Source organism: Rhamphochromis longiceps, linkage group LG3, assembly GCF_057381845.1.
Source record: "Rhamphochromis longiceps isolate RC_006_pf linkage group LG3, R_longiceps_female_GT1.1, whole genome shotgun sequence".
In the NCBI taxonomy this organism is placed as follows: domain Eukaryota; kingdom Metazoa; phylum Chordata; class Actinopteri; order Cichliformes; family Cichlidae; genus Rhamphochromis; species Rhamphochromis longiceps.
In genome coordinates, this window is record NC_140559.1 from 24,082,451 (window position 1) to 24,100,992 (window position 18,542).

An 18,542-nucleotide genomic window follows, 5' to 3' on the forward strand; every position below is an offset into this window, starting at 1 on the left:
AAGAATTAGCTGCCCAGGTCACTCTGCTTAAGGACATTTATAACCATTTTACACAGAGAAATGTAGAAATTCCCACAGTAGGTCACTGCTGTCAAATTAGTACATGCACAAACAGGTAATGCAACTTAAAAATCAAGGTTAAAAGAGGCACAATTGAAACCGATAAAGAACTTTTGAAAGCTGTCTGAATTTTTTTTAAATATATTTTTTCTTTAATATCATCTTAGAGCAGGGGTGTCTATCTCCAGTCCTTGAAAGCCAGCATCCTGCTTGTTTTTGAGATATCCCTGCCCTACCTGCCGTTGATTACCTGGATCAGGTGTGCTTTGCCAATAAGAAGCTACAATGGCAGGTTAGTTGGAAAACAAACAGGACAGCGGCCCTTGAGGCCTGGTTCGACACCTGCGATTTAGAGCATAACCATGCAGACCAGTCAAGAGCGGCTGATAGTTCTGAGAGGGGGGGGGGGGGGGAAAGAAACAATCACATTGACACTTTTCATCATAACACCATCTGACTATCTATTTGCTTTGTTTAAACAAGTATATGCTTTATTCACAGTAAACAACCTGTTGCAAAAGTAACTTTAACAACATTATTTTGGAACTATGTGTTCCCAAATCTTTATGGAAGTATTTGAGCAGATGGATGACTAAGGTGCAGTGTGAAACAGATCATTTGCTGCCCTCTGCTGTGAGATTTCCATACATGTAGAGCATACAAACTCTTAACAGAGTGGTAGTAAATGTGGCTCACCCCTGACAGCTCTTTTCCATTAGTAGTACCTACTCAGATCAGTGCAACTTGAGTTGTTTTCTATTATATTCAAATACCACCTAATGTGCATGGGATCACTATAGCCATGCGGCTGAAAGTCCCATGACATCATTTGTATGCAACAAGAATGTCACAAGGAGGATGTTGAGGCGATGGTATACCTGCTCCTCTATCAGTAGCTTTTTGTCAGACTCGGGGACCATAGATGTGTTTTTTGTGTAGCCATTTCCCTCACTGCCAGGTTTCAAAAATATGTGCTCTATATGTCCCTCTTCACTATGATGTACTCATTTCTAATCCTGTCCTTTGTGGTCATGGTGAGCTCTGCCTTCCATCTTTCTTTGCTTTTAAAAGTATCCACAATAGGGGTTAATGAAGACTCTTTGTTAGGAATTTAATGTGAAAAGGCCCACAAGTGAGTGTCCATTTCTTCACAGATGAATGAGTCACCTGTAAACAAGTTACTAACACAAACTTCTTCTACTCACCCCAGGCCATTGGATATGTAGAACACAGCTCATAAACTAATTAATCACCAATCACTACCTACTTGATGAGGAATCAAATGTATTTGACAGTTAGGACAGCTATGCGACCGCTGCCAATAAGTGATGCCTTTCTATTGTAACTGTACCAGTCTGAACTTTAAAATACCCTCCACATCACTGTTCAAAAAAGAAAAAAAAAACTCAATACAAAAAGTAGAATGAACAACTTAAAATTAATTAAAAATGTATTACAAAATACCTACGTATAGCATCTGTTTTAAACAATATAAATGGCCACATGTTGTGCTTTGTGTACTTTAGTGTGCAGGTAAATCAGGTCCTTGCTCTGTTTGGGATGACTGGGGAGTGACTTGACTTTGTCAGAGGACATTCAGAAGCTTCAAACGATAATCCATCCACATACAAGAATAGTCATTAATTTACTGCTACGTGGGCTGGGCCGTAGATACATGGTAAGGTTTTAAAAACTGAGCTTTACAACGTGCTGCCGATGAATAGTGGTAATAAAAAGCGAGAGATGCCAACAGTGATCACTAGATCACTAACTTTTTTTTTTTTCCTTCCTTTTAAATAGTGGGTTGTTGAGATTAAACAGAACAAGACACCAGAGCATTAAAACATGTTACAAACACAACAGCCTTAATAAACTCAGAGTATTCCCCAAAGCAGGGTTCACACGTAATCACTTAACCGGAGAATAGAAATTAACTTTAAAAGAAAGGAGAAAGAACTGTTTGTTGAAATGAGCAAAATCTATTTTATAAATGGGCTTCAGGCAGAGACCGGTGCAACCATGTTCTGTATCATACACTATCACCACCTGTAACGAGTTTGGGTTATCATTCACCAAGTTAGTACATGAATAAAAATCGTCCTAACCTCATTAACTACCTTTGCCTGTATACAATATGGCGGCCGCAATGACGCATCATTTAATAAATCGCTGCTACCAGAGCGCCGTATTGACGTACCGGCACAAATTTGATTTGTGGGCTACTTTTAACCAACACAAGACACCGATGTTTTCAGAGCAGAAATGAACAGATTTTTACGGGACTCATTGATTTCGATTAATGATGCTTATTTTAACGCCACAGCGAAATCTCACCGGACACGACAGCCGAGGGAACGACGACGACAACGACAACGAATAGCGAAATCCAGGTAGTCAGCGAGCACGCAGCCATTGTTGTTTAACTGAAAACTGCAGACAGTAGGGGAAAACCGATCGTCAGAATAACATTAATCGAACACAGTCAACTTAAACTTGGAGTAAAAGTTTCCGTTCACTTACTGTTTTTACACCGCGACAGGAACCTGAACCGGTACGTCGTAGATCGTAACGTAGATCAATTTTATACTTAGGCGTTTACAAAATCCAGATTATTTAGACGGGAAATCATCCGGTATGTAGCGGAGATGAGTTGTCGCTCGATTAAGGACAGTTTAATCGTTTCTCGTTACTCACGAGCTGGCGGGCGCCGACGTGCACAGTGTGAACGCTACTCATAAATGAACACAGTGATCCCGTGACGGGAGCTTACGTAGCTTCCTTATTTTTCCAGAATGTTCTGGAATCTTCCAGGTGAACGGTGAACCAGCGGCTGCAACTAGATAGACTAACTGACTTTTATATTTTATTTAATTATTGTACTATAAACTAAACATGTTTCCACTTGTTAGCAGCCTACAATAACTACTTAACAAAATAAAAATAAATAAAAACATTAAAACATACAGGAAATACCTGTTCAAACAGGAAGTAAACAAGGCTCAAGAATTTTTTTATTCTCTATAAGCTTTATTTAGAACAATGACAATCTCAAACAGACAAGCGACATATATATATATGAATGTAATGTTTTGTTATAATAATGAGATCGTTAATTAAAAACTCACTATTTTTGTCCTTAAGAATTACTCCAATTTGAACATTTTGAAAAGACCGAAAATCAACATCTCCATACTGGGATAATATTAGGACATGGAGAGATTTCCATAAATTCCGGACTGTCACACACCCATAAAACATGTGCTCTGTTGTTTCCAACGTTGTTTTACAAATATAGCAGTTGTCTGACACAAATTTAAATCTTTCTCTTTTTTTTTTTTTCTTTTTTTTTTTGCCTGTCCCGTTTGGTAGTGATGGTGAGATGAAGCCTCATGATGAACTGAAGCTTTCCACCCAATTGGTCGACTCATGGTTCGAAGCATTGTGATGATTCATTTGCTCTACTGCGCCATCAAGTGGACAATTCAAGTGAAGCGGGCTCTGTGATTATAATGATGTGTAAACCTCTAAACTGAATAAATAAATTGTTTTCTTGGTTATTTATCCCGAATATTGTCTCAGTATGTGTGATACAAAAGAGAAAGTGGAAACTATCAGGACAGCGTTTTGGTATGAAACTGTTAGCCTCAGACAGTCTGTCAATAGTATAATTCAGATCATAGATCAGTACATTTGCATATTTGTATAACTATAAAAAGAAAGCTGACACTTTCGAGACTTTATCTAATGTGTAAGCATCACAGCAGATGCCTTTGTGTCAACATAGCTGAGGCTAAAACAGAAAAACGATTCTATAAAAATATTCTGCAGTAGATCAAAACCAAAAGAAAACCATCAATCAACAAATGAACATTACCTGATGCTGCTGAACTGAAGCAGAGCAAATTACAGAGGTTTTATTAGAGACACACCTTAGCGTTTTGCAATTTTGCATAATGTTAAAAAGTTTAAATTATTTTAGTAGCCTATTGAACGGCAGAAATTAGGTTTTCTTTTCGGAAGTATTTAAATGGGAAAAAACAGCGGCTGACAGCGCTGTAAACAACGGAGGTCTTATGCGTAACAAACAAGCGAATAATGCAGAAAACAGATTTTTAGACGGGAAACTGTTCTTGAAGTAGTGTGTGTGTGTGTGTGTGTGTGTGTGTGTGTGTGTGTGTGTGTGTGTGTGTGTGTGTGAGTGTGTGTGTGTGTGTGTGTGTGTGTGAGAGAGAGAGAGAGAGAGAAAGCTGTGCATGAAGTGTGATTTTATCCTGGTGAAAGCAAAACAGCAAAAGTCAGAGGAAATTCATGACGATGTTTATGTGAAGCGTAGTTTGGATCTTCTTTTGCTGCTGGTTCGGTCAATATTGTTTGAAGAGAAATAAAACCTGCAGCTTCAGAATCAGCGCAAAAAAGGCGTAAACACGAAGCCCGGACCCGTCGACGGATACTTTATTAGGATACTTAATATTAATATTAGGATACTTTATGTGCATACTTTATTAGGAGAGACAAAATTTTAAAAAAAAAACATCTCTTCCTTGCTGGTTCCATCGAAGAAGAAATGCTCAAGTAACTATGTAACACGTACGTAATCCAATTCCACAACACAGTGTGATGGGAAATCAGCTGTATTTTGCTGCCCATTTAATTTCGAATCTGGCGCGAACCGGTGAACCAGTCCCTGAATCAGTCACGTGGTACGGACTGCCCGCGAGGCCTCGAACGTCACTGCATACGTAATCAAAGCAAGCCTCGATACGCGCTTCACAAAAACGCCCCCGAGATTACCCGACACACGATTCGACGCTTCGACACACAGGACACATCACTACCGTTTGGCTCTTTTGCCATCAGAATTGTTGTCTAAAGGCAAAGAAAGATGCCCAACGGATTTACTTTACCAAATTGACCATCCCAGCCTTGCCGTAATGGTCCATTTGATTCACCTTTTATTGTTTATTTTATTTTCACTTGCTGAATACGGGACAGACTTGACTGGGGGAAAGAAGGGGAGAAAGAAAGAGGGAAAGAGAAACAGCTGAGAAGAGGGACGGGGGAGAAGGGCAAAAAAGAAAAACCAACAGAATGAGCAGAAAAAGAAAAAAAAATCCTCATATCGATCACCTGGATCACCTGTTGAGAAAGAAAAAAAAGAAAACAAGCAGAAGAGAACAAGAGTAATAGAATAAACAACATCACAATGATATATGGGAATATGACAGTAAATACTAAATATTAAACATTATTGTGCAGCACATAAGATCAACAGAACACAGTGTGCTTTGAGGTAGGAGCCAAAAAGGGTGTAGTTTGTGGGTGTGATCACCCGTGTGTACACCTGTGAGCATGGACACGCTTGTTTTTTTAAAAGGTTCCTTAATTTAAATCTTTCTCTCATAAATTCATTGGAGGGGTAAATATTTGTGGTAGTTATAAAATGGACTTCTTTAAATTTGGGGGGGAATGGACATTTTAAATATTTGGTTCTGATCAACGAGATCTCAGATTTGTTATAATCTTTAAAGATGAGTGAGTGTTTTTTCCTGGAGAAAGGTGTTAACCAAATACCTCCTCAAAAACTGATTATTGCATTTTTCATTAACCAAGTCAAGACCATCTAATTTAATTTTATGTAAATTTGGAGTCGATATATTTGAAAAACTGTTCTTTATCATATTGATAAGGACTACTGGGATATTCTGTGAAACCTTTTTAGAGAGCTCAAGCAAGCAACTCATGCCATATTTCTCAATAAACCTGTTTAATTCAAGTATATTTCCATTTTCATCCATTATATGTGTCACAGACCAAATTTGTTTTGTCATCCATTCTTCCACAAACATAGATTTCCCCTGATTCAATATCACCCTATTATTCCACAATGGAATGTTGTGGGGACTAAAGTTATGTTTAAACATTAATTTCCAATTTAACAAAACTTGTTGATGAAATTTGGAGAGTTTTATGGCCAGTTTAAAAATTTCAAAATCACATACTAATAGGAATTGGATCCCCCCCCCCAACTTTGTTGAAAATAAGAGATGATATCAAGAAAAAAACAATTTGCCTGTTGCCCCTTGCACAACAGAAAAACAGCTTTGCGCTTAATTGAGTCTTTAAGTCCTCTTGTGTTAAAGGAAAACTGCTCCAACTACCACTGGGACCACCTTTACCTTCACCCTCCACAACGTCTCGAGCTATATATATATATATTATATATACGCATTTCCAAACCAATCCACACGTGCAAAGAAAACCATAGATGTCCATTGTCCATAAATGAAGTGTAATAATTAGAAATAACACAGGGAAAACTTTTTGAGCACGTGAAGAAAAGCAGGTGGAAAAAGGCGTGGAAAGTTATGACACCAGTTGAAATCTATCAGTAATTAGTAATTTGCCATTTGGTGGAAATTGATATCAGCTGATTCTTTCCCAACTGATCGTCTATAAAAAGGTAACTTTTTAGCAACTTTTCACACAACACACATCTCATGATGATTGTTTCAAAGAAAACAATAAGCAATGCACTCATCCGCCATGGCCCATATGCATGCTCACCATGCAACACTCCATTGCTGAAACAAAAGCCTGTTGAAGCACGTTTCAAGTTCACTGAACAACATTTAGAGAAACCTTTGAAATACTGGAATTACATAGTCTGGCAAGATAAAACCAAAACTGAACTCTTTGGACGCCATAATACACACCACGTTTGGTCAAAAGGCACTGCATATCATCCAGAAAACACCAAATCAGCAGTGAAGTTGGTATAGTGTTGCTACCAGCCTGACGAAGATGAAATGAGGGCCAACATTTAAACAAGACAATGATCCCAAACACACAACTAAGAGAAATGTGAACTGGAACGTGTTCAGCTGGATTTCAGTGAGATAAGAGGTGTAACGACATGTATGGTTAAAGGGTTTAAAAAAAGTCTGTTAGCTGATAGAAGTGATCAAACGTCAGCTCACCTCTGCCAAATACCTTTAAAATCTTTAACCACAGCCTGATGCAGTTTGATGTCGTGCATCCACACAGTTTCTGACCACATGTTAGTGGTTGGAACAGAGAGAAGTCAACAGGAACAAAACCACCTCCAGGTCACTTCCTGCTGTCAGCTACAGGAAGACAAAACTTGTTTCTTTCAATCTGTAACACAATTGATAAAATCAATCCTTTCAGTAACATAGTCAGTAATTTTACTCTGTGTCAGCTAGAGCTATAACACATCCCTGTGGTTTGTTCGGACTGGCAGCGAAGGCATTACACAGGTGCTGATGTTCACTTTAGTGCATTTCTGGAGGAAACCACAACGCTAACAGCCAGTCAACGAGAAAGAGGAGGGTTTTGCTTGAAGTGACTGTGAGCTGATGTCGGTGTTGGTCTGATACCATTGAGCAGCAGGATGGAGGAAACGTCTCTGCTGTGTCTGCTCTGTAAGCTCACTCTGTGTTTTTCATGCGTCTGCTGTCTTGTTGAATGTGAAACTCTGAACTAACCTGAGTTTAATTTCTCTTTAGTTCTGATCTCACTGCTGAGCTGCACCACAAACCAAGGTCAGTAACCTTCTTCTGTCACATTGTAAACCTGACTCACTCTCTTGGGACACATTAATTATGAACATGGTGCCAAACTTCAGTCAAATCAATGTTATCTTACTCCTGTCAGTCTACATAATTTCATGTTGAATTACAATTAAACAGATGTCTTACACTCAAATACATCTGCACCTTAACAAAGACTCTTATGTAAGAAATAATATCTGATTTATTATCATCCAGTAACAATTGATAGTGAATGAAAACAAGGAATATGGGACTAGAAGTTAAGATATGAAATGTAATATGGGCCCTGGTCTATATATCCTCTACTACTATATTACTCTATTACTCACAGCTCGTCTGACTGTGAGTCCCAGCAGCTCTCAGTTCTTTGAAGGAGACTTTGTGTCTCTGAGCTGTGAGGAGGACGACAGCTCTGCTGGATGGACTCTGAGGAGAAACACAAGCAAACAACAGAGGACTCAGTGTGGGGCTGACTGGGGGAAATCAGCTGGTTCTTTCTGTAACATCAGCTACATGTACAAATGGGAGAGTGGAGTTTACTGGTGTGAGTCCAGAGAGGGTCCCATCAGTAACATGGTTAACCTGACAGTCACTGGTAAGCTGAGTGTGTGGAGTTAGTGTTGATGAAGCTGTGTGTAAATGGATGAAATGCTGTAGTTTGTCTCTGTGTTGAGGTGGATCAGTGATCCTGCAGAGTCCTGTCCTCCCTGTGATGGAGGGAGATGACGTCACTCTGCTCTGTAAAACAAAGACCACTCCCTCCAACCTCCCAGCTGCTTTCTATAAAGATGGCGTCTTCACTGGGAATGAGACTACAGGTCACATGACCCTCCAGCATGTTTCCAGGTCTGATGAAGGCCTCTACAAGTGTGACATCAGCGGTCATGGAGAGTCTCCATCCAGCTGGATCACTGTGACAGGTGAGGAGCTTCACTCTTATGTTACCTCCTATTTCATCCACATATTCACCTGAACCTGATTCTCTCTGCAGAAAAACCTACAGCCACAGTGAAGCCCATCACCTCTGCTCTTCCCTCTTCCACAACACTGGCCTCTCACTCCTCCACCCTCCACCTTGCTATCAGAGTGGTCCTCCACCTGGTGGTGTTCTGTCCATATTTCATTTCCACTCTCTTCATGGTGTCTTTATATCGACACAGAGCTAAAGGTAAAACTGAATCATTTCCTCACTTAGTGTGCTGATGATGAACTCCTTTTGTTCTGAAATCTTCATTGTCTCACATCTGATACTTTTTCATATTTTTTGTTTGTGCAGGGAACAAACTTTCCGTCTCAATCCCTCCCACTCATCCTGAGCAGGGATTAGAGGATAAACATGAGGATGTAATTACTGATGTCACCACAGAGCATCGCTTCTGAAACAAACTTCTGTTGTGTCTCTGTGGGTCTCACTAACTTTGTCCTCTTCACCTCTGACGTCATTGCAGTAAATGGACTCTGACGTTCATCTCTGGATATTTTCATGCAGACAAACAACAAATATTCATCCTAAGAGGAGGATTTCCATGATGTACTGTGTATGTTACTGCAGCTCTGTACCTAAGGTATTTTTCACCAAGTATTCAGGTTATTTCTGAATCAAACCTGCAGATGTTTTCAGATCTGATATTGGAGGAAAACCTAAAAACTGTTACATAGATAATGTTCATGTTTTATGTCCCTGTCCTGCATGATTAAATAGCTGGACTGTTCATGGGCCGGAGTCTTTTCCCCAGCATGTTTTAACTTGAAATTTAATTTATTTATATTATTCTGTCTTGTGCTTGGTATCTTCTTTTTTTAATTCTTCTCATGTTCTGTTTTGTATTCTACCTTAACTCTCCTTGTTTGTTTGTTTACCACTGCAACTCTGTAACTACTCTATTGTACGAAGCATTCAACTCATTTCTAAATGAAACCTACAACTGTTTTCAGATTAGGTTTTAGAGGAAGATGCTATTCTACATCCTGTTTTATTTTGGTAATTCTTGTTTTCATCTCCTTTCTGATGAGGATATTACACTCCTGATGTGTGACTGGAATTATAACTACCAGGCGGTGACTCCATCTGAACCTTTTCCCCTGAAACTACCTGGACTTTGGTTCCCTGCTTTTTGAAAATGTAACTTTTGGTGTTAGTTGAATCATTCCAACTTCATCCTCAATAAAGATTAACTTTTGTTAATTTAGTCTGCCTTCGAGTCTGTATCTGATTCTTGATTTACATTGTATGTCAGAGCACTTGCCCAAGAAATGAACCCAGGACTAATGGACTCCTTACCTTACTTCATACCGTGTACATTATAACATACCATAATAGACCCATTTCTGTAATATACTCACATATCTATATTATTGCTAATATATATTGTAATATATCTATATCACTAAAGCACTTCTGGATGGATGCAAACTGCATTTCGTTGCCCTGTACCTGTGCATGTGCAATGACAATAAAGTTGAATTCTATTCTAATTCTATTCTATTCTTACTTGGCTAAAGGATTTTGTTGTTGTTACACTTCATGTCCCTTCACCTCCTTTGCTGTGTTTCTTACCAGCTACTTCCTTGTGCTCCCCTCCTCTTTCAAAGAGGAAACTGGACACTGCAGCTCCCTGAACATTCCTCTACCAGGGTGATTCCAGACCTAAACGCATCCTCCCTTTGAGGACAATGGTCACTAGACCTCCACAGAGATCTAACAAACCAGCAGACGACTCCAACAAGGTCATCTGCTGGTCGACCTTCTGAACTGTTTTCACCTTCAGACCATTCCCCTTCTGAACTGCTCCCTACAGCACTTGTCCCACTGACATTTCTACAACTCATTAACAGAGTTAAAGGAGATCAACATCCATGTTTTCTATCAGCTCTGTATGATCCTTTGGCAGGATGTCCTTTATAAGTCTTCAAATCACTGATTTATGCTCATTTGCATTTCATATATAAAGAGACCTACACACTTTTTTCCTCTGAATATCATAAGGAGATGAAGGCCGATTCTGCCTGTGTTTTCACTGCAGTTATATTAACACAGCTCTTTGTGTCTGATGTGCTTTTCAGACATGTAAAAACATGTAGAATCAAGACTAAAGGAACAAGGATTTTCAAAATGTGAAGGCAGAAAGAAGTAGGCACACAGTTTATTTCCTCTCTTTCTGACCAAAAATCAGTGGTTGACGCAGGGAGACGTTGCCTTGTCCAAACCACATCTATCTCACTTATTGTAGATGAGTGAGATAGATGTGTAGTTATGTTGCCTTCAGTTTCTGCTGTTAGTTTGTTGTCTTTATTTTATGTCCTGGTTTATTTTGGTCAAACAAAGAAACTCCTCTCATGATATACAGTGGGGATGAAGTTACAAAACTGACAGACAAAGAAAGAGGAAGAGGGTTGTAGTTGAAGTGAACTATGAGCTGATGTCAGTGTTGGTCTGATACCATTGAAGAGCAGGATGGAGGAAACGTCTCTGCTGTGTCTGCTCTGTAAGCTCACTCTGTGTTTTTCATGCCTCTGCTGTCTTGTTGAATGTGAAACTCTGAATTAACCTGAGATTTCTCTTTAGCTCTGATCTCACTGCTGAGCTGCACCACAAACCAAGGTCAGTAACCTTCTTCTGTCACATTGTAAACCTGACTCACTCTCTCGGGACACTGTGGGACACATTAATTAAGAACATGGTGCAGCTAACTGCAGACAGACCTCTTTTTTGTTGAATTTGTTTTTACTAGTTACACACACATGCATTTTTCCTGTTAGTGTGTAAGTTGTTATTTGAGTTCATAGTTGCATTAGTTTTGTTCCTCTTTCAGTTCCTTCCTTTGTCTTGTATGCTTTGATTTACTTCAATTGTTTAGTTGTCTCATTCTCTCAAGTTTCCTTTTCTTCACGTATACTCTTTGTCAAAGTGTCTGTTCTCCCAGTTATAATATGTCCAACCTTAGCACAGGTTCCAGTTTTTAATTGTAATGCTTTCGGTTTCAATAAGTTAATATTTTTTGCTTCACAAGTTTGAACTTTATATTTTACCTTTTGCACTTCCTACCATCAGCCGAAATAAACGGCTTGCTTTCAGTTAAACTTAGCCTGCCTTCTCACTCCTCACACTCAACCCCATGACAGTAACTGACCACTTTGGACCCAGCAGATGCAGATGTCGTTTTTATGGAGGAGAACAATGTGGAGTGTCACGGTTCAATTCTATTCTATTTATATAGCGCCAAATCACAACAACAGTCGCCTCAAGGCGCTTTATATTGTACAGTAGAGCGTACAGATCTGCTGTACTATAAGTATGTACAGGCTGTAGTGAGTGTACAAGCTATGTACAGGGTATAAACAGGATATAAATATGAAAACTATACAGAAGTATGAGCTATGCAAGTTATAAACAGTTGTAAACAGTTGTAGAATTATAATTATCCTATTGTACAGAATGATTGTGTCTACAGCATTTACAGTAGTGCAGTTTAGATCAGTAAAATATGTAGATAATTCCTACAGAGGCTATATAAAGTGCTAGTGGTTTTGAGTGGTGGTTTAGTCCATGTTATTATTGTGTGTATGAGGGTACAGTTGTCCATTTGTTAGTTTTTTTCCTAAGGTCTTGTTTAGACTTCTGTGGGAAATCTGTGTTGCAACCTATGAAGTAACCGGAAAGTCTATTTTAACCTCAATGTCCTAACTTTCCAACTAGCCCGATGGACACCTCCAGAATACTGTGACTTCAAGTCGGGTCAATGCAGCTCACGACTATTGTAATTGGCCAGTTTAGCACAGTCGATTTGTCCTGTGCTTTTCTGGCTACTTTTTTTCCTACAATTTTTGAATTTATAAAAAATTATCAGAATTAGACTAGGAATGCTAAAAATGTTGCAGATGAAACAAACCAAAGGTCAGCAGAAATTATCTATTTGTACGAGGTTAAGGGTTGTAAAAGATAGCGAGGCTTTGAGAAATACTGAAACCAACTAGCTAAAATTATACTGATCTTTCGAAACAACCTGAAACCGATGTCTGTACAAACGGAGAAATCCCTGTACAACAAGGAAAGAAACATTGAGACTGTTAAAGAAAACAAGCTGACAAAAACAGTGTACTTCAGCAAATACTATTTTCCCCTGTGTTAACATATGTGAGGCTGTTTCAGTTGCTTAGTAATCCAGTACAATGCACAATAAACAAATGTATGAATATAGTGAGAAAAGATGGGCATGTCTGGATGACTGGTTCTCAGTCATCCAGGTCATCGTAGTCTGAGGAGCTTGGAAAGAAAAGCGTCTGTATGTTTCACCTCTCATCCAAGAAGCTTTTTTAGATCATGACAGATTCAGATTGTGGCCTACAACTGTTTTCACACCTTGGCTCGTGTGAATAGGTAGAGGATGATGAGGGGGTCCATGACCCTCTTGTGGGACACACCCACAGAGCTTAAATCTGGGACTGTCCACCCTTTGACCTTAGAACTGAAGAAGCTTCTCAGATAAGAGGTGAAGTGTCTTCAAGCAACTTAAAGAAGTCCAGATGCTTTTCTTTGCAAGGTCCTTAGAAAAGATGAGCATTTTTATTTTAATAACCACAAACGTTTTTAGCTGTTTTGGTGCTGAATCATTTGCCTGCCCAGTCTTTGGTGTCAAAGTGTGTTTTTGTTTGGCCTTTCAACTTTCTGGTAGTTAATGTCATCGGGTTTGTTGTACACACTGTCAAACAAAGCTAGAAGCTCCTGTGGCTCTGTGCATGGACCTAGGCGCCAGAATCCAAACACTTAAGCAATGGGCCGATCAACTTTCTCATGTTTAATTTTGAAAATAATATTAAAAAAAAAAAAAAATAGTTTTCCTTCGACAAGAAAGGACATATTTTACAAAAGCTATCACTGGCTAATTCTGGGAAACTGTAATAACTGTAAGTCCATTTCAAACTGATAAATGCCTATTTTTTTTTAATCGGAAGAAACAGAACTTTTTCAGCAAAGAATGAAGGAACTTTCCTAAAACTTTATTTGATATGCATGCTGCTATGGATAGATGACATATGCATTATTTTTCATTTAGTCTGAGTTTGACGTTTTGGTTAAATAAATCTGCATGACTTTCTCGGTTTTTGAGATATTTTCTGTCAGTGGGAAAAGGAAAAACGAAAACAGATGAAAGTTAGAGCTGGAAATTGTTCTGTCTGATTTTCTGGTATAATTTAATACAATCACAGCACAGAGCCGATCTCTCTCTCCTGTAACTCTTTGGAGCTCATCCAAGAGTCTCTTTCTTTCCCTCTATATGTCAGTAAATGTTTGATTAAAGCAATTTTTATGAACACTTTTGATCTCAGTGTTTAAGTAAATGACAAGCGTATATTGCTCTTCACAGCAAAAATAACAATGAATCAGATATTATCCTCTTTATTTGTCCAAGTGTATATGCTTCCACAGAAACCATCGATTCGAAGGAGCTGTTCAACATAGTGTCAGAATTATTGACAAATGGCTATAATATATTATATATCATCTCCTGTTCCTCACAGCTCGTCTGACTGTGAGTCCCAGCAGCTCTCAGTTCTTTGAAACAGACTTTGTGTCTCTGAGCTGTGAGGAGGACGACAGCTCTGCTGGATGGACTCTGAGGAGAAACACAAGCAAAGAAACCAGGACTCAGTGTGGAGATGTGTGGGGAGAAGGACCAGGATATTTCTGTAGCATGAAAGTTTTTCCTGAATGGGACACTGGAGTTTACTGGTGTGAGTCCAGAGAGGGTGCCGTCAGCAACATGATTAACCTCACAGTCACTGGTAAGCTGAGTGTGTGGAGTTAGTGTTGATGATGATTATGATGATAACAAAGCTTTTATTTGTCACCTGCAGTTGCCTGCAGCAAGATTGGACCTCCTCCAACCATACATATATTACACAAAAATCACATTGGCGAGACAGGTCAGAACAGGTAGTGGAAAGAAAACAAATGAAATGTAGGACACAAGAGGGCAGTGGAGGAGAGAAAAAGAGAACTCTACTCAGACTGAGCTCCTGGTAGAAGATCAGTATGAGAACAGAAAACAAAAACCCCTCAGCACAAAAAGCACATGAATCTTCACACCATGACACGTAAACACATCACATCATCAGGAAGCTAAAGGGGTGGGTAAATGGGGTGAGAGTTCGCCGGTGTAGACAGCAGCATATGGTCCTGCGGCATGATGCTGCACCCTTCCCATCGCTCAATGAAGTATACATTATTATTATTATTCCAACCATAAACTTGTCCCTAACTTTAACAACAACCTTAATCGTGTTTGATAGAGTTTTCCAAAACTATTCATGAAGAGAAAGTAAAATAAATATACATGTGTTGATTCAGTCCAAACAGTTCTCATGTTTCCTCCTGTTTCTGAACGTGTAGCATAGAGATGTGTTGTCACATAGCGTAATATGTTACGTTTTGGGATCGGGCACTAATGAACCCAGTTACCAGATGATCAAATCCATCTTCTTTAGGTTTTAGAGAACAAGACTGAAAGACTCTCTGAGGGTTAAAGTTACACGAGACGAGACAAGGCCATCAGAAGCCAGGCATTAAAGTGTTGATGAAGCTGTGTGTAAATGGATGAAATGCTGTAGTTTGTCTCTGTGTTGAGGTGGATCAGTGATCCTGCAGAGTCCTGTCCTCCCTGTGATGGAGGGAGATGACGTCACTCTGCTCTGTAAAACAGAGACCACTCCCTCCAACCTCCCAGCTGCTTTCTATAAAGATGGCGTCTTCATTGGGAATGAGACTACGGGTCACATGACCATCCAGCATGTTTCCAGGTCTGATGAAGGCCTCTACAAGTGTGACATCAGCGGTCATGAAGAGTCTCCATCCAGCTGGATCACTGTCACAGGTGAGGAGCTTCACTCTTATGTTACCTCTTTTTTCATTATATATTCACATGTGGTTGAAATAACCATATATTCTCTCTGCAGAAAAACATATAACCACACCTCTGCCCCTTGACTCGTCCTTACTCCACTTTGTGATTAGACTGCTCTTCCACCTGGTGGTGTTCTGTCCATACGTCATCTCCACTCTCCTCATGGTGTCTTTGTATCGAAAGAGAGCTAAAGGTAACACTGAATCATTCATTAATTAATCAATATGCTGAAATCTCTATAAATTAATGGCTGAAACACTTCATACATTTTTATAGGAAAAATCTTCCGTGTCCCGATCCTGCCCACTCAGCCTGAGCAGCGACTGGACGATGAGCATTATGATGTCATCTCTGATGTCACCACAGAGTATCACTTCTGAATCAGAGCTTTGGTGCTTCTCTTTAGGTCTCACTAATGTTGTCCTCTCCACCTCTGTTGTGAATCTTGTATGAATAAAAGGACTCTGATGTTCATCTCTGGATATTTTTATGTAGATAAGCAGCAAATGTTCCCAAGAAAATCTACTGGAGCTCTCAATAGAAATTATATTGACTTATGATTGTATGTCCTACACTCAGTCACTACAATCAATTTTAGAGTTTCTCCACCTACTGAACCCACTTTAACCTCTGACTGTGCACATTTTACTGTTTACAGGCAAAGTCACCCTCTACAATGTAGGTGACTGAAAATAGAGCTAATGAGTACATTTCAGAGCCTGCACTTTTCTACTTATACTTGAGTAAGGAACTTGAATCAGTACTTCAACTTTTACTGGAGTATTTTTTTACAGTAGTGTTTGTATTTGTACTTAATGTCTGAACTTTTGCCAACTCTGCTTGCTCTGCCTCCTTCGCGATCATCAGTTTGAACTACCTGGCGTCCTATTGTTGACGTTTCTGACTGAATTCCAACGGCCAGGTTGTTGCTGCTGCTCACTCACAGATACTGACAGAGTGTAAAAGTGTTCAAATTGTCTCTTTCTTATTGGTGCTTTTGCTATTAAAATGATATCTTGTGAAACTCTTTAAACTGTTCCTCTCGTTCGTGTACCTACAGCTCATTTGGTTTTAGCTGTGATACCCCTGCACTTTTTCTCCATCTGTTTTTGTCATAGCCTCGTATGACAGGTTGTGAGAGGTCCCAGGTCTGAATCCCACACAAGCCTTACATTGTCACAGCCTGGCTCATAAGACCCACAGTCAGTATGAAAGATTAGTTGGTGTTGGATCATGCAATTTGTCGCTAGATACAGATAGAGATACCTGCAAAATAGTGAAAAGTATTATGTTAGCTTCTTCATCTACAGAGGATGCTACTTGGGCATTTATATGGTCATGATAATAACAAAAATGAGAAATTAATCAAACTGAAATACATTCAATAAAAAATTAATTGGAGTCTAGAAAACAGCAGAATTGAAATCATATTTATCATTCATGACTGTCAGACATTTCTAAGACTCAGTAACAGAGTTAAAGTAGGTCCATGTTTTCTATCAGCACTGTGCTTTAGTGCTGATAGGTAGGATGTTCTTTAAAAGCCATCAGTTTGTGACGTGCAGTCTGATGTTGAGCAGCCAAACAGTGAACTCACTGCCTTTCTGACCACAAGTCAGAGGTTGAAACAGAGAGAAGCTAAAGCCCACCTCCAACTCAAAAACCTCGCAGCTAAACTACAGTCAGCCACAGGAAGACACAGCAGGTTTGTAACAATCTGCAACATGACTGATAAAATCATTATTGTCAATAAAACACTTAAGAATTTATTTTAATTTAATTGTGAAAATGTATTTCAAACAGTGCTTGATGCATTTATTTCACAGGTAAAGGTCAGCGAGTCAGTGAAGGCATCACACAACTGCTAAAGTTGCCTTCAGGTGCAGTTGTAGATTTTGTTGCTGTTGATCTTTACTTCATGTTCTGGTTCAATTTTTTCATTTAAAATTTTGTATTTCTGCTTTATTTCCACCAAATAATTTAACTTTTGCGTGAAGTTCAGAGAGGAAACCACAACACTGGCACCGAGTCACAGGTGAGGAGGAAGAGGAGGGTTTTACTCTATATGAGAGTGACCTGAACTCAGTCTTTGTCTGATATCAGCGAGCAGCACGAGGAAACGTTTCAGAACTCTGAACTAACCTGAGTTTAATTTCTCTTTAGTTCTGATCTCACTGCTGAGCTGCACCACAAACCAAGGTCAGTAACCTTCTTCTGTCACACTGTAAACCTGACTCACTCCTCCAGGAGACTGTGGGACACATTTATTTAAAAAAGAAAAAATCCTCTCCCTGTTGCATCAACAAACCTGATTTTCTGACAGTCTTAGATGATGTCACCTGTTTTTCTAAATTAAACATCCACACATAAGGAAATATATCTGTGCAATATAATATTTTTATTCAACAACCAATTGCAGTTAAAACTGAATTTATAGAAAAGAAATGTGTCATTTACACTTCAGGTATAAACATCGGCTCATGTTCTACTGTGTAGTTCTTCAGTGTTTGAGCCAGCTGGAGCAGTCAATAAGAATAAAGCTGATTTTCTGTCAGTGTTTATTAGGACCACATGTTTGTGTTTGTGGGGTTAACTCTCATATAAAATTGCTTCCTGGTGGAGAAACGCACACTGACCCTGTGACATAATGAAGAAGAAGAAGCAGAGAGACGCGTTTACTGGCTGTCAAACTGCTGCTGATCTCAGTTACTTCTTAGGATTGATGTCAGGGAGCAGACACCATTTATAGATCTGAGATCATGTGAACATTATTGTTACGTTAGTACTCAGACATGTTAAAGTAGATGTGATGATCAGTTCATTGCTTCTTGTTTTAGGCTTGTGCAGGTTTTAGTTGCACTGAAGCCAGTTTATGATGCTTGAGCTGAACTAAAGTCAGTGTGTTGTTGGTGATGTAAGGTGCAGTCGCAGCCACACAGTTTATGTCTCTCTGACATCAGAACAGAAAAGCAGCAACAAGTCTCAGCTGACCTGCTGTCACTAACAAGAA

The 18,542-nt window shown here is 39.3% G+C and overlaps 2 protein-coding genes across 3 annotated transcripts; both read left to right on the top strand.

The window, feature by feature from the left end:
- The first annotated feature begins 7,458 nt into the window (after positions 1–7,458).
- On the top strand, positions 7,459–9,136 carry LOC146673558 (Fc receptor-like protein 1). Of its 2 annotated transcripts, none has more exons than XM_085401908.1 (6): positions 7,459–7,502; positions 7,587–7,622; positions 7,963–8,226; positions 8,306–8,551; positions 8,623–8,799; positions 8,908–9,136. In XM_085401908.1, the coding sequence occupies exons 1-6, from the start codon at positions 7,472–7,474 to the stop codon at positions 9,009–9,011; spliced, it is 858 nt and encodes a 285-aa protein (XP_085258034.1). In that variant the 5' UTR covers positions 7,459–7,471; the 3' UTR covers positions 9,012–9,136. The 2 variants fall into 2 exon arrangements, with proteins under 2 accessions (XP_085258034.1, XP_085258035.1); XM_085401909.1 differs by having other exon boundaries at positions 8,641–8,799.
- Positions 9,137–11,085: 1,949 nt separating this feature from the next.
- On the top strand, positions 11,086–16,149 carry LOC146673559 (putative high affinity immunoglobulin gamma Fc receptor IB). Its single transcript, XM_085400971.1, has 5 exons — positions 11,086–11,116; positions 14,151–14,414; positions 15,257–15,502; positions 15,585–15,725; positions 15,809–16,149. Exons 1-5 carry the CDS (start codon positions 11,086–11,088, stop codon positions 15,910–15,912), a joined length of 786 nt encoding a protein of 261 aa, XP_085257097.1. The 3' UTR covers positions 15,913–16,149.
- The last annotated feature ends 2,393 nt before the right edge of the window (positions 16,150–18,542 follow it).